The sequence below is a fragment of the Ochotona curzoniae genome, unplaced genomic scaffold, assembly GCF_017591425.1.
Source record: "Ochotona curzoniae isolate NIBS_2020 unplaced genomic scaffold, NIBS_Ocur_1.0 scaffold_3835, whole genome shotgun sequence".
Taxonomy (NCBI): domain Eukaryota; kingdom Metazoa; phylum Chordata; class Mammalia; order Lagomorpha; family Ochotonidae; genus Ochotona; species Ochotona curzoniae.
Window position 1 is genome coordinate 20,190,597 of NW_024467114.1, and position 18,150 is coordinate 20,208,746.

At 48.9% G+C, this 18,150-nt stretch overlaps 1 protein-coding gene across 1 annotated transcript in view; it reads right to left on the reverse strand.

Moving 5' to 3' along the window:
* EEPD1 (endonuclease/exonuclease/phosphatase family domain containing 1) overlaps positions 1–18,150 on the reverse strand; it is an 88,662-nt gene that overhangs the window by 10,923 nt on the left and 59,589 nt on the right. Inside the window, exon 4 of the mRNA XM_040964578.1 lies at positions 496–606. Coding sequence (XP_040820512.1) covers positions 496–606 — 111 coding nt within the window. The remainder of the gene's footprint in view (positions 1–495; positions 607–18,150) is intronic.

Sequence of the window (18,150 nt, forward strand, 5' to 3'; positions counted from 1 at the left end):
CTGATGGAACAAATTTCAAGTCATCCGAAGGTTTCGATGGACTATTTCTGTCTGCAATGTTTTCCACCCCGGGAAGCATATGCTTCCATGTCTACACTAAGGTGAAGTGAAATTCTTCATCAATGAGAATTTTCTAGAAACATGGCAGAACTGCAGTGAAGAGATTTTGAGGACAAAAGACAGAAATGTCCATTGGCCACCTTGGCCTGGGCAGGATTTCTCCTGTCCTTCTCCAATTCTCTAAAGCCCTGTTACCATCTGGGCAAGATTTCTTTCTGGATCCAAACACCAAGTGAAAAACCAGGGCACTTAGCAACAAATGACAAATAGGTACAAAACAAACAAACAAACAAAAAGAAAAAACTGGGCCGAAACACAAAGCTGCATCCAGGAGGCTGGCAAAGGAAACAGCAGAATGCCCTTGGCTGTGGCTGGGCAGAGGGAGTGTGCTGACATGAAACAAGAAAGGGCAGGTGCTGCTGGGGAGCAGAGTACCTTGTGGAGCAGGCTTGCAGGCGTCTCGGCAACAGCGGCCTTCCAGCACCCCCGCGATCCTCTCCACTTGCGGATGTTGGGCAGGATGGGCTGGTTTAGCTCGGCACAGAACTGCAAAGACAGAGGATGTCGGTCAGTGTCTGGGAGTGTCCAGCTGGAGCAGCCAGGCACTGTGTGCCTCTGAGCATCCCCCAGTCTGAACTTCAGCCCTGTGCTCTCAAAACCCAGGAACTGCCTCATCACAGAGAATAAAGAAATGGCAAGTTACAAGTGTAAGCCAGGGTTGGCCATGACACAGACCACGGAAGCAACATGACATAGCTGTCCACCTAGGAAGTACCACATACTCGGCTGGGGGTAGTCCCGGTTCACAGAAACCAGCTCCCTCTGCAGCATTTTGCCAAAGCTGTTCAGAAAGAGCTGTCAAAATCACTTGTATTCCCAGTAAGTTGATGGGTTCAAGGTCTTCTGCAGTAGCATCTGGATTAGTCTTGATCCAACGAGGACTCTTTTTTTTTTTTTTAATCCTAGAGCTCAGCTTGGAGGAGTGGGGGTGCAAACAGTGTCCCCCATATGTGCCTGCACCTCAGTGGCTCAATTTTATTCCCCAACATGCCATGGGAACCAGCAAGATCTCATCTTAGAGGCAAAACAATGAACTTGAAGGGACCCAGGCCAGTGCCTCTAATTCATGCCACCAACACAATCCTCTTCTTGGGGCTGGCTCTTGGGAACAGGGTCCCCAGGGCAGGGTGAGGTGTGTCAGATCTTGACCCAGTTACTCTGATTTCTGGTCCTGTTCCCCCACACTCACCCCTAGGCTATCATGACACCCTCTGGCCCCTCCACACCCCTGGCAGCATTCCTGTCACCTCCACGTGACCAGGGCCTCCTTAGGAGCACTCCAGGGCTTCCTTCCATGAACAAGCTGCCCTTAGTGAAGCTTATGTCCCCACTGCATCAGCTTACACCTCCGTCTAGAAGACCCCACCTGTGGCTGCTGCTCCAACTTCTCCCATGTTCTGAACTCTACTTCTGACAGCCTGGTTCTCATATCCATCTGAAGGTCCCCTTGGGATTCCAAAACAGCTCGTCCTCAGGGAAAACATATTCCCCTCCCCGACTTCATGCCTATTTCCATCCCTGGCCTTTTCATTGCTCCTTGTCCCCTTGCCCCCTTGCACTGCTTGCTGTGTCCCTTCTCCCACCACATTATCCAATTCTGCCATCACTTGGCCACATGGTCCTGCAACTCCTCTCACTCCCTTTGCTCTCAGTCCCTTCTCTCACCTAGGTGACCGGCACAGCTTCTAGAAGCTTCCCCACCTCCCTGCCACCCCACCTGACTTTGCCAATCCATTAGGTCACTGCCACAGTATGCTGATGGTCCGCTCCCATGCTTCTCAAAGTGTGGTCTGAGATATACCACATCTCCCTACATTCTCCGGGGCATTGGCTCCAGATTCCGGCAGTGCTGGTAGTGTTTTGTGCTGGTAGCCATCAGCTGTGGAGTGGCACTCGGTGACCAAGAGAGACCAGCATCCAGTGGTCTGCTCTTTGCTCCCGCTTCTCAGTAAGAGGGAAGGTGAGGGACGAGCAGGGACATGGTTGTACAGTAAACCATGCCAGGGAGGTTGGTGCTCAGCACAGGTTACTACTCCAGGAGTTAATGCTGTTTCGACAGCAAGGAGCCTGAGTCCCTAGTGGATCCCACCTGGGTCACCGTTAACCCACTCCCACCCTTACAGCCAGCACAGATCACGTGTCCCAGGGTGCTCTTCACGAGTACTAGTGAACCAGGAAACTCAAGGGGTGAGCACAGTCTTCCGTCACGACAAAAGGGCATCTTTCTCCTTGGGGCTATGACCTCGGCAACTGCCTCGATTTTGCCTCTACATGTTCTCCCTGGAATCTGATCTCCAGTGGCTTTAACGAAAAACAGGGGTGGGCATTATAGCGTAGTGGTTAGACTGTCCCTTAGGACTCTGAGATTGTCTATGAGAGCCTGGGCTGCTCCACTTCCGGTTCAGCTTCCTGCTAATGCTCCTGGGAAAGCAGCAGAGGATAGCTCACGTACTTGGGCCCCTGCCACCCATGTTGGAGACCTGGAAGGAGTTCCTGGCTCAGTCTTGGCCACTGTGGCTTTTTGGGGAGTGAACCAATGGATGGAAGATCTTTTTTCTCACTGTTCCTCCATCTCTTTCTGTCACTTTGCCTTTAAAATAAATAATTAGATATAAATAAATAAATACATCTTTTTAAAAGCATAATTTATTTCACAGGTAGACAGAGAGCTCCCATTTGCTGTTCACTCCCCAAATACCCATTAACAGCTGGCACTGGGTCATCCTTAAGTCAGAAGCCCAGATGTCAATCCAGGTGTCCATATGGCTGGAAGGGATCCAAGTCCTGGGGCCACCACCTGCTGCCGCCCAGCAAGCTATCAGCAGGGAGTTTGAGAGCAGGCCTGTGACTCACACCCAGGCCCTTGGACCTGAGATGTGGATATGCCAGGTGGCACCTTAACCACTACACCAAATGCCCACCCACTGGTGACTTGCATCAGTTTCACTTCCAACACTGCATAGAAGTTATGGGCTTATAGTTGTAAGAAGTTATGTTAGTCCCAAGGGGGGCATCACCTGGAACATGCCGGTTGCCCAGCTGTTCCTGTTGGGAGGCTGAAAATGAAACATTTTGGAAAATGAAGCGAGAAATCGACTGACTGTGACTTTGGGAACCCTGTAAGGAAATGCACAAGGCATCCAATTTCCTGCTGGGAACTCATCTGCTTGCTGAGTGTTCATTAGCACGGAGGATCATCAGAAATGGGGCAACTCCCTAGCACCCACAGGGGAACCCCTGCTCCTTGCTCTCCCAGATGCCTGATGGGAAGCTCTATTTGCTAACATGCTTCCCCTCTCAGCCCCTTACCCCTAAGCAGGGAACAGCCAACAGGCATCCAACATGTACTTGGTGAATGAATGAATGAATGAATGACTATTAAAAGAATCTCCTGGGGATTCAACCTCACAGCTTCACACTCTAACAATTTACAAGATTTAGTATAGGCCCAGCTTGTCTTTCTAGCATCAAATCTAATTGGGTAGGGAGAGTGTATAAAACAATATTTTTTAGCACCTGTCACCAAGCCAGCTGAATGAAGCAGGACACCTATTCACCATCCACACCTTGCCCTTGGCAACCAGGGGCCTGCACTGGACATTCTAAGGTCAGAACACAAGATGTCCAAGGCGCCAGCGCTTAGAACTACCAGGTCCTGAAACTTGAGACTCCTCTGAGTGTGGCACAGGATGCTCTACCCCTTGCACCTGTCCAGGCCCCACTGAGTTTGTTCCATCTTCACAGTGACAAAGGGCCGGAGGTGCTTGCAGATCCTCGGAATGGTTTTTAAGATTTCTGGTGCCGTCTGCTCCTGATTGTGCAATAGATGCAATCGAAGTGCTCCCTTGGCTTGGAAACCCATCTTGCTACCACCAAGCTCAAGGGAGCTTCCTGCCTTCCCTCCCAGGGATACAAGACAAGGGCCCTGTGAGTGCCCTGTAATGGTGGGGTGCCGATGGTCATGGCACAGCGGGCAGCGGACAAGTCTTGGAAGCCACGGCAGGCCTCTGAAAGTAATGGCAGAAGGCCGGCTCCTCCTGCTTCCTGGACGGGTAGGGAAAAGTACATTTTGCTCAAATTCCCAGATGAAGTACACCTCTGAACTGGCTGCTTCCCGGGCTTTCCTGATTCAAGACATGACTTCCCTCCAACAACGACTTTCCACATTACGGGAACAGCCAGTTTCCTCTGAGCTCCCGAGGGCAGCTTCTGAGAGCAGAAGACACTAGACGAACACCACAGCAGGGGTAGTCCTTGCACAGGTAAAGTCTCCTGCTCCAGGCCATGCAAGGCCATGCAGCTGGATTGTGACTTGAGCACTACGGAATGCAAACAAATGATGCAGACAGCTTTAGAAACAGTTCATGGTCAGCAAGGACCAATTTACATCATGTCCTTCAAGGGGGAGACTGTCAAAACCAAGACTCCAAACCAACATACCTGTAGGCATCTGCCCAATCACAAGAAGGAAAAACCCAGGAACAGACAGTACCGCTAAACATGGTAACATACCCCATGAGAAAATCACTGAGTGTACAGCAAGCAGTGACCAGGGCTGGTCTTCTCAACATAACAGGCCTCTAACAAAGCTGTCCTGGGATGCTGGAAACCAGCAGGTGCTACAGTTTTGAAAGGCTGTATCGCCCACAAGGGTCTGAGCTTCCTTTGCTCAGTTCTACTGAAAGCCAAGTGCCTGCATGGCTGCAGGGACAGGCTTATCCCCAAAAGGTGTCTTAGCGTCTCTCAACTTCCCTCTCCCTCTATCTTTCCTGGGAGGAAAAGACCATTCATGGGCTTGGGCCAGCTCAGCTAAAGTGCAAATGCAGGGGGTGCAGGTCCAGAATGGGTAGAGAGCATTGCGTCTTGGGGCTCTGGGCCCTCAAATCCCTCATGCACCACTCCCCTGGTGCGGGCTCCACAGTTCATCCCTAGGTCCCAGAGCCACAGAGGGAGAGAAAGAAGCCATCTGTAGCCATGAGGAAGTCCAGTGGGCCTCTCTGCTTCTCCAATCTCAAACAAAAAGACCTTACACAGGAGGAGAGAAGCAGGGAGGAGCTTGGGGATCCCCACCATACCACCAAGAACACCTCTGGGATTCCATCCCCCTACCTGCAAAGTGATGGGTGGGGCCTGCCCCACCCCAGGGCACTTTTAGTTTGAAATTGGGTGACTGCAGGACTCACAGGGGAAAGGTGGGAGGGAGGTGGGGAGTCACTGGAGTCGCTGTGTGAACTCCAAGCTGCTGGCATTGACAGAATGCTGGGTTAATGCCCCAAAGATGCACTTCCCCAAACCAGCAGCCGGGGCTGGCCCAGGCAAGGGTTCAGATGCTCTTGGGGACACAAGCCAGACCTGCTTGGCCCACATGACGCACTATACCAAGTGAATTTCTGTTTCTCGGTTCTCAGGCACTACACCCTGCGTAACCACGGCCCAGCTGCAGGCAGTTCTTCTATTGCCATCGCATGTCCCACATATCCTAATGCCCCCAGCTCTCTGCCAGTCCAGGAACACAGGCCTGCCAGTTCATGCCCACTGTGTGACCCACACCAAGCATCAGGGCGATGTAAGGGACCCTACCCCGAGGAATGGACATGGGCTCTCATGCTTTCCAGGGTGGCAGAAAGGAATTGTGGATGACCACTCCTCCTCACTGAGACAGCTGTGCCAGGCTGAGGAAGACAGAATGCCAACAGGGAGGTATTTCCCCAGCCTTCACCATCAGCAATCTCAGCTGCTCTATAGAACCAAGGAGTGGCACCCAGAGTCACTGGCAGCTGCTCACTCTGCTAGCCACATCATGTTCCTGCAGTATCCCAATCATGTGATTCCAGAACAGGACATTACAAACAAGCCTGGGAGTGGAGGACCCTCTCAAGGGCAATTCCAACTCCTGTTTGCAAGGACAACTATCAAATCAAGAGCAAGAGGAGCTGGGGTTTTGCCAAAGCTGAAGCCAGATCAGGAGCAGGGAGGGCCGTGCGTAGGATCCAGGACACTCACTAGGGCCCCGATGCCTCTGCACTGTCATCACTTCTGTTCTGCATGAGCATTTCTTAAAGAAGGTTCTTGTCTTTCCTAAAGGCTTTTTGAGTGTTAATACATGATACAAAGTCCTAGGTGGGAGTTAGGATGTTTTCATTTTTGTTTCGTTTTTTTGAGACCTGTGTCCTGCTATAAACAAGCACATGTTCAGGATAATTAGTAGAGACACAGAAAAACAGCAAGATGATAGCACTGTGCAAAGATCACTACTGCTCATGTTTTTGTGGCGGAATTGCTTCAGAGCTGTTTCCAGGGCATTTTGTCACAGTGTGTCCCACACGTTTGTACAGACATCCACACCCACGCACTTCTGTGCTCCACGTTGCCAGCCTGTAATGTGCTACAGTGCAACCAGCTCTTCCACAGTCGCTCCATCGGCACCTAGCAGGTTCTCCATGCACACGGCCCTTTAGCCCCTTGATTGCCCATTTCAGCCCTTTAAAAGCTCACTCCACTTTCAATCCACATCCACCAGTCACCTAGCCAAGTGGCAATAAAACCTCACCCACCGCGTCCTTACCTGTTTAAAATAATTCATTCCCATGTTTGAAGCACTTTAAAATCCTGTATTTCTCAAGGGGACTCAGGAGCTTTTTCTTGTTGTTGTTACTGATGTGTGCTCCATTGTCTGAATAAATGAGAGGACTTCATAAAGTTGGTAGAAAGTGGAACTCAGGGATCAGAGAAGCTAACTGGGCATGGAGGCTGGGGGAGCATTCCCACAAGCAGGGGTGGCATGTGCAAAGGGCCTGTGGTTGGACACAGCTTGGCACTCATGGGGCAGAGAGACCACTGCGGCTGCAGCAGATGGTGAGAGGGTGGGATGATGAGAGGCCCCACTGCTCTGAAGGGAGTTTGTTCCTTATCCGATGAACAACCTAGAATCACTGAAGAGAATGGCCAGCAGGGTCTATACTTCGATAGCCTGTGACAGCGAGGCTAGGGAAGGGCCAGAGTGTCACAAACACACCAGCTGGGTGTACGGTCACAGACAAGACAGACAAGGGTGAGCAAGCGCAAGTGAAAGTCAGTAGATCAATGTGCTTGGACCAGATGAAGTAAAAACAGGTATGCAAGCACATGTTTACTCTTAAACGTTCGAGGCAGCACTGTTCACAACAGCAAAAAATGGAAGCAGCTCCAATGTCCACCAGTGGACAAATGGACACACAAACGTGCTGGGGCTATTATTCACTCTGTCAAAGACAAGCAGTGCTCCTGCAGGCTACATGGACGAATCGGGCATGCCAGACTCCTTGGTGTAGGACAGCATCTGTACAAAATCCAGCATCAGCAAGCTCCCAGGAGCAGAATCCGGACTACAGCTGCCAGGGATCAGGAGGAGCAGGGTGAGGGGTAGGGCTGTGGGAGACATGGGGTCTCCCTTTGGGATGCTGAAAAGGACTTGGGAACAGACTCAAAGATGGTTACACACCACTGTGATGAAATGCCACCAAATCACTGGCTGTAAAATGACTGATCGATTTAAAAATACCACATGGGTGATGGGTTAGATGTTGAAGGCAAGGCAAATGAATCACTCTTTCACTCAACAAGCACCAGGAGACAGGGATACCAGGTGCCCCTCAAGGCTTGGGGAAGTAGGTTATCCTTTGTGGGGCCCTTGGTCAGTGAGGTCACCCCCAGACACACCCCAATCTTCTTGCCATACACCTGGGTGGGGAACACACAACCCAGCAACTGTTTGATGCTGCCAGGACAGTTTTAGGGCAAATCAAACAAGTACTTCTTTCCAAATTAGGCACCCAACTTGTGAGTAATGATGGAAAGTAATTAGTCTAAGTGAAAGCAGCTCTGAAAATAGCAGTGCATTCTGGAGGCTGCTGTGGCTATTTCAGAGAAGTACAGGAATATTGCAGGCTGCCCACGGACCACCCCAAAGCAGAGCTGCAACGCTGGGCTGGGCTGGGCTGGGCCTGCTACAGACGGCCCTGAGCTTGCCATCCCACAGATTCTAGGGTTTGTGCGTGGCCCGAGAAATAGCACAGAGCTTTATCTGGGTTCTTCTTGAATGAATTATTGAACCCAAAATTCATCAGGAAATGTCAACCAATCACATCCATTACAACATCTAACTAGGAAGCACCTGCCACCAGCTTGGAAGGTGATGATAACTTATTGCCCTAGATAGACCATGGTGGTGTAGCCAAGCATAGGTCTTTCCCTCCTAGGATTTGCCTTCCTCTTTGATGTTTCTAAGCGAACAGGCTCAAAGAATGAGTAACACAGATAGAGAGCAGAGACTGTCTCTAACTCAAAACAACCAGCCCACAATGTGGGAGGACTTCGAGATGTTCACAGAAAAACTGAGCTACAAGATAAATAGGAGACAAGCACTAGGACGCTCCCTGGGGACACGGACACCCCATGTTGGAGTACCTGGGCTTGGTTCCCAGCTATTTCTAATCTCAGCTGCCCGTCAGTGTGCACCCTGGGAAGCAGCGGGTCATGGCTCACATACCCAAGTCCCCACCACCCACTTGGGAGAAGCCAGACTGAGTTCTGAGATGCTGGCTTTTGCCTGGCCCAGCCACGCTGCTGTGGGCAAACAGGAAATGCAACAACAGATGGAAGCTCTGCCTCTGCCTTTCCCTATACAATGGAAACAAGATTTCACAAATGTTTGAAAAGGTAGGTTTCTGTGGATGCAAACCTGAGATTTATGAGTCTGCCTGATTAAGAGGAGCAACAGAAAGGGCAGGAACAGGGGAAAGGCAGGTGGGTAGAGAATGAAAACTGACACAACAGAGATGACTTCAGTACTGAAGGTACCGAGATCTCAGGAAAATAACACCGGCACAGAACACAGCTGGCGGCTTATGTAAGTTTCCCGGCCCTTGCCTCCCACGTGAATGCCCACATGTGTTTTACCCCACAGGGCCACGTTTTCTCAGTCAGTAACTGAAAACATGTTCCTGCTCGGGTTCATGCTAGACTGCCAGGCTCCCAGAATTTCTCCCCTGTGCTTCCGTGCAGAATCCAGAATGCTGCAGGAGCCGCCACAGGAAGCAGAATGAACACACAGGGACCCTCAAGGGGATCACCCTGTGGCCACTTTCCTCACAGGACACCAGCCTCTAGCTGCACACAATGGGGCATGTGCAGCCTGCTGTTCCAAGCAGCAGTCATGCAAATGCAGGGAGGCCAAGAGGCTGTGGGCTGCAGTATCCTGAATTCATGGCAGGTCTTTGATTTGTACCCCACCAATTGCTGGTCTTCAATGCCTGCATGTTTCCTAGTCCAGTCCAAGGTCAAAACTTTAGATCAGATTGTTCTTTTTTGTGTGTGTGTGGGCAGCAAGGGTACATAGATTCTCTACTCCCAGACATGTGACAGCATTCGGAACTCCAGGTGGCCGTTCTAGGTCAGAGAATGTCCCAAGGCTCAAGATTCTCAAATTTCCATGTTTAACACAGAGATGGAAGGCCAAAGCCCAAAACTATCTTTCTGTCAAGCTCATATCTTGGTGCATGTTTGACCACAGGCAGTTAAAAACAACCAAACTGCCTGATGCTGGCTTTGTGAGCTTTTCTGGCTCCTTCTGACACACTGGGTCTGGGGGTCTGACAGAGAGCAGGAAGGTACAGACCTTGAGTGGATACTGGGTAGGGGTCTGAGCCATGGCAGCTCTGGTTCCCCCAAACTCCAGCCACACTTCCCTTCCCAACACCCCCTCTTTGCACCCATGCTGTGATGTGATCCACTGAGCTAACATTCAGCTTTGGAGGTTAAGCCACATGTCCCAGGTCACCCAGAGGGTAAAGGCTGAAGCGTGCCCCAAATCCATGCTTCTCTGACACCATTATGAATCCTCACTTCTCTCTGAAGCAGCACTAGGAGGGAGGACAGCATCAACCTGTGTTCTAGAAGGGTCACTCTGGTCACAATATACAACAAAACAAAATTACTTTAAAGACCAAAGTGCAAGTTTCTAATATTTTGATTTTTCTAGACACTTCACTTTTCCAAGCCATAGTATAAATTAACTGGTGGGAATTTTATCCATGTGGAATGCTTGCTCTCTCTCATTCAGAAATATGAGTGTATGCACATTCAAAGAGTTTTCAAAAACAAAGCAGATTAGGTACTATTACTAAAAAAGCACCAAAGACATCTAAAACATCCTTGCCACTCCTACTAACTCTGGGTGCTTCTCCCCTCTTACAAACACGAAGATGCCTGGCTCAAGAGAAACAAAACAATCTCTGGGTTTGTTCCCTTACCCAGGGTTTCAGCAAGTACAGAGGGGAAGGGAAGGCCAGGACAGCCAGCTATAGGGGATGGGCTGTAACCACAAGACTCTAGCCTCATGAGCTCTCACCAAGTGAAGAAGCCAGCAGGACTCCTTCAGGGCTGCTGCAACTCTCAAAAACTTGTCACTTCCTCTGCAGGTGCACTTCACCCCCTTTAGATGCGGAGTGTTGGAAGGCTTGCTTTAACCAGTCTAGCGCACTTCAGAAGACACCCAAAGTTAGGCACATGGGGAGGATGCCCTGTGACTTACCATGCTCCTCCTACAAAACTGCCTGAAGAGATGGCCCAACACTCAGGCAGGACACGACTGAGAGATCCTAACCAAGAGGACAGGAAGTTTTTGAAAATGCATATACTTGCATGAGGTGCTATGCTGCATTCTTTGTTGCCTTCTTCCAACTCAATTCCTTCTGCAAATTAAAGGTGGAGGAAGAAGTGGGGATTTGTACAAGCTGAGTGTGAAGCAGGGGGTCCAGTCCAGGATCTGGACGGGGTGGGGCAGGGACCGAGATCATGCTCTTCAGTACACTTTTCTGAATTTCTACAAAAATATGTCAAGATCTCAGAAACCAAGTTGGATGCTTTCCCAGTCTGGAATCTTGTTAAGTTCTGAATTCATCATTTCAAAGCCTTTTGAAGATTAAAAAAAAAAATGTTTTATCAGCTGTAGGAGTTACTCATTATAAATGCATAGTTAACAATTCAACAGAATTCTCCCTAGTGAATTATTTCTGGTAAAGTGAGCTTTAATGACCAGCTCATTCAGGATAGTTTTACCTGCTGAGAACATTCAGCATACATGTGTTTAGCAACTCAGCAAAAAGTTTCGCCTGCCTGCCCTTCCTTTCCTTTAAAATCCCCGACCAGCCAGAGCTTTGCTGAACTCAAGGGCATGTTCTCCAGAAATGAATGAATCATTCATGAAAAGCCTCAGGAGTTTCTAGAAAAGTGAAGTGAAAATTCTCCCAGTACCAGCACATTGTTAGCATTTCCTGATGAGAGGCATTTCAGGGTGGCTCTCCAGAGCCGGGAAATCGCATCTAACTCCCATCACTGTGCTATGTGAATGCTGGGATGGCTGAGGGCTGAGGGCTGAGTGCAGCAATTCTGGAGGGATTAAGCTGGGCACCATTTATTTCTGCTGAAAAGTAAGACAGGAAGAGGGAATGGTGCTCAGAGTACACCCAAGGGCTCCCAGAGGTCCTTCCAGTGCCTGAAGAATCCTAGGGCAGGCCCCCAGCCAAACCAACAAATGAACCAGGAGAGCAGTTTTCAAACACTTCTGACCATGAGTCATAGCAATGTGTTTTCACTATAAAAAATACATATGAGGAAGACAGCAAAGCCAAGTGGCCTGCATGTACAGTTTTTGTTCGATCTGAAAATATTTCACAATAGTTTTTAATGGTAGAAGACAGAAAACACTTTTTCAAGTACAATGCTTTGGGTCAGGCCGCAAGTTAGCCAAGGTAAGCCGTGATTTCTTGGACTAACTGGGTTGGGGATCGTGCTCCTAAAGGCCAAGGAAAGGCAAGAAGGAATGAAGGAGGCTGGGCAGGGTGGGGATTCACATGCAAGAAAATGAGCAGGAGAGGGAGGAAGAGAAACAGGACAGCAGAAAGGAGAAAAGCAGGATAAATCCTGGTACATCTCAGGTCTAGGGAGACAAGGACATATTTGATATTGGCAGGGGAGGGAATATTTCCAGAAAGAAGAGGGTAAGAATGCGCTAAGGGAGTGTGAATGCTCTATGAGGCAGAGAGTACCCCGAGAAGAGCCAATGTGGGGCTGTCGCACAAGCCAAGCAAGGGGAATGGAAGGGTTGTTGTTCTGCAACAATGGCCTCCCCTGGATGCTGACTGCACAAACAGTCCCTCTGCTGACCTGGGCACTGCACTGAGGGTTGCAGAGACAATGCTGAAGAGCTTTGGAAGCTGGAAACACATGTAACTGTACTGGCAGCACACAGGTGTATTTCCAGGATGGGAGCGGAGAGCATGCACCTGACATGAGGTGTCCACGCCGAGCAGCAGAACAGAAGTCGGCCAACTCTGTCTGAAATGGACCAACATACGAACTCTGGGTTTTCAGGAATATCTCCTCTCTGTCACAGCCCCCTCACCTGCTGTGTGTGAAAGTGGCCACAGTCAGTTAAAGCAACGGGTACATCTACATTCCAGTAACAACGGGTTCACAGAATCCAGCTGCAGGCCGGAAGCGACCTACAGACACACTCGGGGTGGTTCTGATTCTGAGGAATGCCCTTGGCTGGAATTTGGGGTCACACTCAGGGCCAGCTGTCTCTATGCTCCATCCCACCCTTCAGACCTTGGGTACCTCTACCCTCTTTCCTTTCCCCGGGCTTCTCTAGTCATGGCTGCCAAGGGGTCTCAGCAAAAGTTCAACCCAGAGATACGAGGTCAATGAGAAAGGAAACTGTAAATGGCCATAAAGGCCACTGAATTACATATACTTTTTGGTTTTGCATTACCTGGGTATAATGAAAATTGAATTTGGGCCCACTCCTGACAACCTGTGTTTTGTTTTGTTTTGTTTTTTAATAGCATGTACCACCACCACATTTAAGCACACATTTTTTGCATTCATTAATGTTTTTCTCTTGCTGGTTATAATGTGAACTGTGTGAGGATAAGAAAGCTAACGACTCCCTTCCAGCTGTGGTTATCTCACACTATCCACCCCCACTGTGACAAGAGGCAGAACTCTACAAATACTGGTTCAGAGAAGAGTAGATGTTTTACATAGCTGAAGGCACAGCAGGTACAATGTTCATGCTTCCCTTTGGTAAATATCAGATCATATTTCTAGGAGGCTAGAATATCTATCTTCCTAATGACTTCATATCAGTCCCTGGGGTGGCCTGCTACCACTCCCTTCCTACAAAGCATTGAACTGCCTCCCAATGGCTTATAAGCATAAATCATGCTATACAGTATGCTTATTTTCCCCATTTTTTTTATGAATAATTTCCTTAACATGCATTCCTAGTTACTGAGTCACTGGTCAAATAGCAGAGGCAACACAAAGACAAATGAAATATTCTCACTGCTCAGCTTACGAAAGGACCAGACCATTTTACCTCCCTTCCATAGCAGTGAAGGGGACACTGGCTTTGGCACAACAGCAACCTCTTACAAGGTGTTTTTCAAACTTTGTTCATGTTATACATTCAAAACACCCCTCACTGTTTAATCTGCTTATCTCTGACAAGTGATAAAGCTAAGAGGCATTTAAAAGTCCTATTTGGGCACTATATCTTGCTTACTCCAAATAAAAGATTTTTCAAAGAAACAGAAAGATAGTGGGAACCATGACAGATGCCTGGCACTTTGCAATGCTTTTCAGAGAATCGCAAGACAATGCATCTTTTGTTGTGAATGATCCTGGTCCATAACACACCAGGATGCTCCACTTGTAGGCAGCAAGGTGGCCGGGTAGACAGCGCATGTGCAGCCTATGGAATATGCACCCTGTGGTGGGTCTTTTCAAGGAAAAGCAGCCAGCAGCTTGCCCGTGGTGTTTACCAGGAAGGTGACGACAATGCTTTTCATCACCAAGAGACACAGATCTGGCTCAAGCCACTGATAACAAAAACAAAACAATCACAGGCATGGAAAGACCGATCATTCGAGAGAACCTTGAGGTTATGCTCCCGCTGCAGGCTGGACTGAGGGCAGGGGAAGAAATATGCTAGGGGACTGGAAGAGTCTCACTGTGACATCCTTAAAATAACACACCAGATTTTAAAAAATTATTTTAAAGTCAATTTTTATGTTCAGATATCTTCCCAAGCATGTATATATTTATTTGAAAGAAAGAATGACACAGAGAGAGACAGAGATATTCTATCTGCAGGTTAACTGCCCAAGTGGCCCCAGGAGGTAGGGCTGGGTCAGCCGGAAGCCAGCAGCCAGAAACTTCATCTCAGTCTCCCAGGGGGATAGCGGCAGGGACTCAAGCACTTGGGCTACTCTCCACTGCTTTTCTCAGGCCATCAACAGGGAGCTGGAATGGAAGTGGAGCAGCTGTAACTTGAACTGGTGCTCCAATATGAGATGCCAGCATTACAGTGGCAGCTTGACATGCTGAATCACAACAGCAACTTCTAATTCCAAGGTTGCTCGCCAGCAGCACTTGGCTGGGAGAACCCCTGGCTAGCGCATCAAGCTCAGCTGTTCTAGTCCCAGCTTGCTGGTACACACAAGGTACTGAAAGAGACCTGAGAGATCACCCATTCCACTTGTAGCAAAACAGGCCAAAGAGCTGCATCCTGACACCGACAATCTAAGAAAATGCAGGGTGGTGGCAATCAGAGTGGGACCACCGGCAGGCAGCTAGCAAGTGGGTCTAATGTGACATCTTCTTTAACATCTTCTCATGGCAGAAATTCAATCTCAAGTCAGGCTTCTCAGGAGAGAAGTAATAAGCAAGAAAAATTGATGGTGGTAATGATGATGATGAAAAGGAGGAGGAAGGAAGGGAAGGAGGAAGACAATAATGACAACAATGATATTGAAGACAAGAACTGCTGCTGGCAGAAGGAAGAATACTGGCTACAGTGGCTTTGGCCATCTTGTATATAAACTTTTTTTTTTAATTGGAAAGTCAGATATACAGAGAGGAGGAGACACAGAGAAGAGGACCTTATGTCGGATGACTTACTCCCCAAGAGGCTACAATGGTGGGAGCTGAGCTGATCTGAAGCCAGGAGCCTCATCGGAGTCTGCCACATTTTGAACTGTCCTTGACTGCTTTTCCAGGCCACAAGCAGGGAGCTGGATATGGGATCCTTGCACATGCAAATCAAGGACTTTAGCCACTAGGCTGCCATGCCAGAATATGCTTTCATTTAATTCATACATTATCTTACTTAATTTTCATTAAAAGTCCTGAGAGAGAGGCTTTCCTGGGTAAAAAGAAACTGGTGCTGGTCTAAAACGTTGCCAATGGGTCCCCTTGGTAGTGGCAGAGCTGGCTTCAACCCCAAACTGTCCTGGAGGACACAGTGTGAGCTCAGTGCCCTGTGCAGCAGCTGAGTCATGGCTGGGGAGGGCCAGGGGAGCCATGACCCTGAGTTGGGTGACCCATGCCCCCTGGAGGCCCAGCTCCCTCTCTCAGTCTGAGTGAGCTGGTGGCCTGCCCTTTGGTCTTCCAGGGAGGAGTGACCTCCAGCTGCGGTGACTGGCCAAACTATTGTTTGCAGCCTTGCAGGAAGCTGTTTGAAAGGGTCATTGAAAAATGATCTTTCTAAATCAAGCTGTACCAATATTTTTATTTCCTCCCATGCAATGCCACATTTCAAGGATTAGATGGGCCTGCTTTTTAAAGCCTGGGAAACAAGTGTGTGTGACTTGAGAAAAACAAAAGCATCTCACTCTCAAAGAAGAGCGAATAGAGGGCCAGATGACAGACATCTTCTAAGAGCAAGGTCTTGCTCTTGGCACCTCACACAAGCCTGGCAAAAACAAGCATCTAAAGCCAAAGCACTCTTTCAGAGACGCTCCATGCCCTGACAGTACACCGGCTCCATCATCTGCGCACGGTTCTTAGAAGTCTTCAAAACACTGAATCAGTGGAGAAACCGAGATTGTTGCTTTTACGGTTTATAAACAGGTGATGAATCTGTTAACAGCCTGGGAACTGGCCAATGCACCAGTTAGAGAAGTCCAGCAATCTCAATTTTTGTGGGTGTCAAAGTTCCTGTCTGACCCACTGCACCGAAATTAACACAAACAGGAAAAAGTGACAGTGGAACCCTCCTGGTCTGCAAATCAGGGTCCCTGGGCATGCGCTCACCTTCCTCCTCTTCCCAGACAGCAAGTTCCAACCATGAGAGGGACACACGGGGCATAAAAGCTGCTGAACTCCGCGAGGGCCACTGGGGTACGGAAGTACAGAGAATACTGAAAAATCATACAGAAAGGCCAACTTTCCTCCATTTCCTATATAACCAGCTCTGTGAAGCTCTAGAGTTAGGGTAGGAGGGAACCACGGAGGCTGTGACAAGCAGACATGCAGAAGAGGGAAGGTGCTGGCTGAGAGCCAGGCAGGGTGTGGCTGGGAGCAGCGAGCTCCATTACAGCAGAAGCCCATAGTACTCTGCAGAAATCAGGGAAAGCTCAGCGTTTCTGCAGACGGAGAGCTGTCCACACTAAGCAGAAAGCCCAGCCCAGGCAAGAGGCTGGTGGCTTTAAACTAAAATACCCAGATAATAATAACCACACCCGCTGCTGTAAGAAAAAGAATTAGCAGTCTTCTTTTTGTTTTTAACTTTTTAAATTTATTTTTTATTTGAGAGGTGAGACAGAGAGAGAAGAAAAGAAAGATCTTCTGTCACTGATTCATTTCTCAAATGTCTACATCCGCGAAGGGCCGGGCCTGACTGAAGCAGAGAGCCTGGAACGTAATCCAGGTCTCCCACACGGGTGGCGCCCACATGGGTGGCGTGGAGCTTGAGCCATCATCTGCTATCTCCCAGGGCATGCACAAGAAGGAAGGAACTGGAAACAGAAGCAAAGCTGGGACCCATGTGCTAACTCTTGTGTCAAAAACCTGTCCCGAGAAGACTCATTCTTTCGGACCCCCCAACCCCAAACACTGCAGCTGCTTTTCAGCTTCCACATGACATTTTACAGCATTTGTATCTTGTGCTGTCCAGACTTAACCTGTGAGGGAGGTGGCCCCATCCTGTGAGAGGAGGCCCACAGAGGTCCCTGGGGCTGGGATGGCCTTGTGACTGACTCACTTCTGGCAGGGTCTCCAGAGTCCAGTACTGACAAGTCCTAGAGGCAAGCTGTCACCTGGAGGTAGGTGCAAGGCCCTCAAAGAAGGCCTTCAAAGAAAGCCAGTGTTGGCAGGATGGGCATGTGCATGAGGCCTTTCTGGCTGGTCTCCTTAATCAATGAAGTAAGACTAACTTCTCAACTCAATGAAAGGAAAGGCAGGCCAACTAAAGATAAAGATACTGCATTCTTAGAAACACAATGACAATGCTTCCTTCCTTTTTTTTTTTTGTTTTTTGCAGGTGGCGGGGCAGGGGTGGCAAAGTGGGGACTCTACCCAGGGTTTAAGTGGCTAGAAAACTAGCATCTCAATTATGGATTAGTCAATAATGGTGACGGTGATGAAGAATGACTTTAAGTAGCAGTGTTTTTGGACTGTCATGCTTAGCAGTCACCTGAGAATCTGTCAGTCCTGAGGCTGTTTAGGCAACTCATCTTACTCCAGCAAACCAGTTAGACTAATCTTACCACAAAACCAGAATCAGGCCAGGCAATACACCTGCCTTCCTCCAGATGCAAGCCCCAAGTTCAGGATGATTTGTTGCTTCTGGGGTTCTCCAGAAGCCTGCAGCATGAATGTATGAATGAAGGAATACAGGACCAAACAAACAGAAGGAAGAACAAGCCAACTGAGTGGACTTGGCTCCTCGCCGGCCCCTGTGGAATCCATCCTGCAAAGCTTATGCTGGTCACCTATTGAGACTGAAGAACAGTGTAACATCATCCAAGAGGAAGGGAGGAAGAGAGGAAGCACTAACACGGTAGCTAACTTGAGTGCTGCACACAGCACTAGGTCCCTTTCACAGGCCCTCTACTGAATCTTCTCAATACTTCCATGAATCACAGTGGGAATTACAACGAATTCCAATTTACAGACTGGACACAGAAGCACAGAATGACTAAGTAA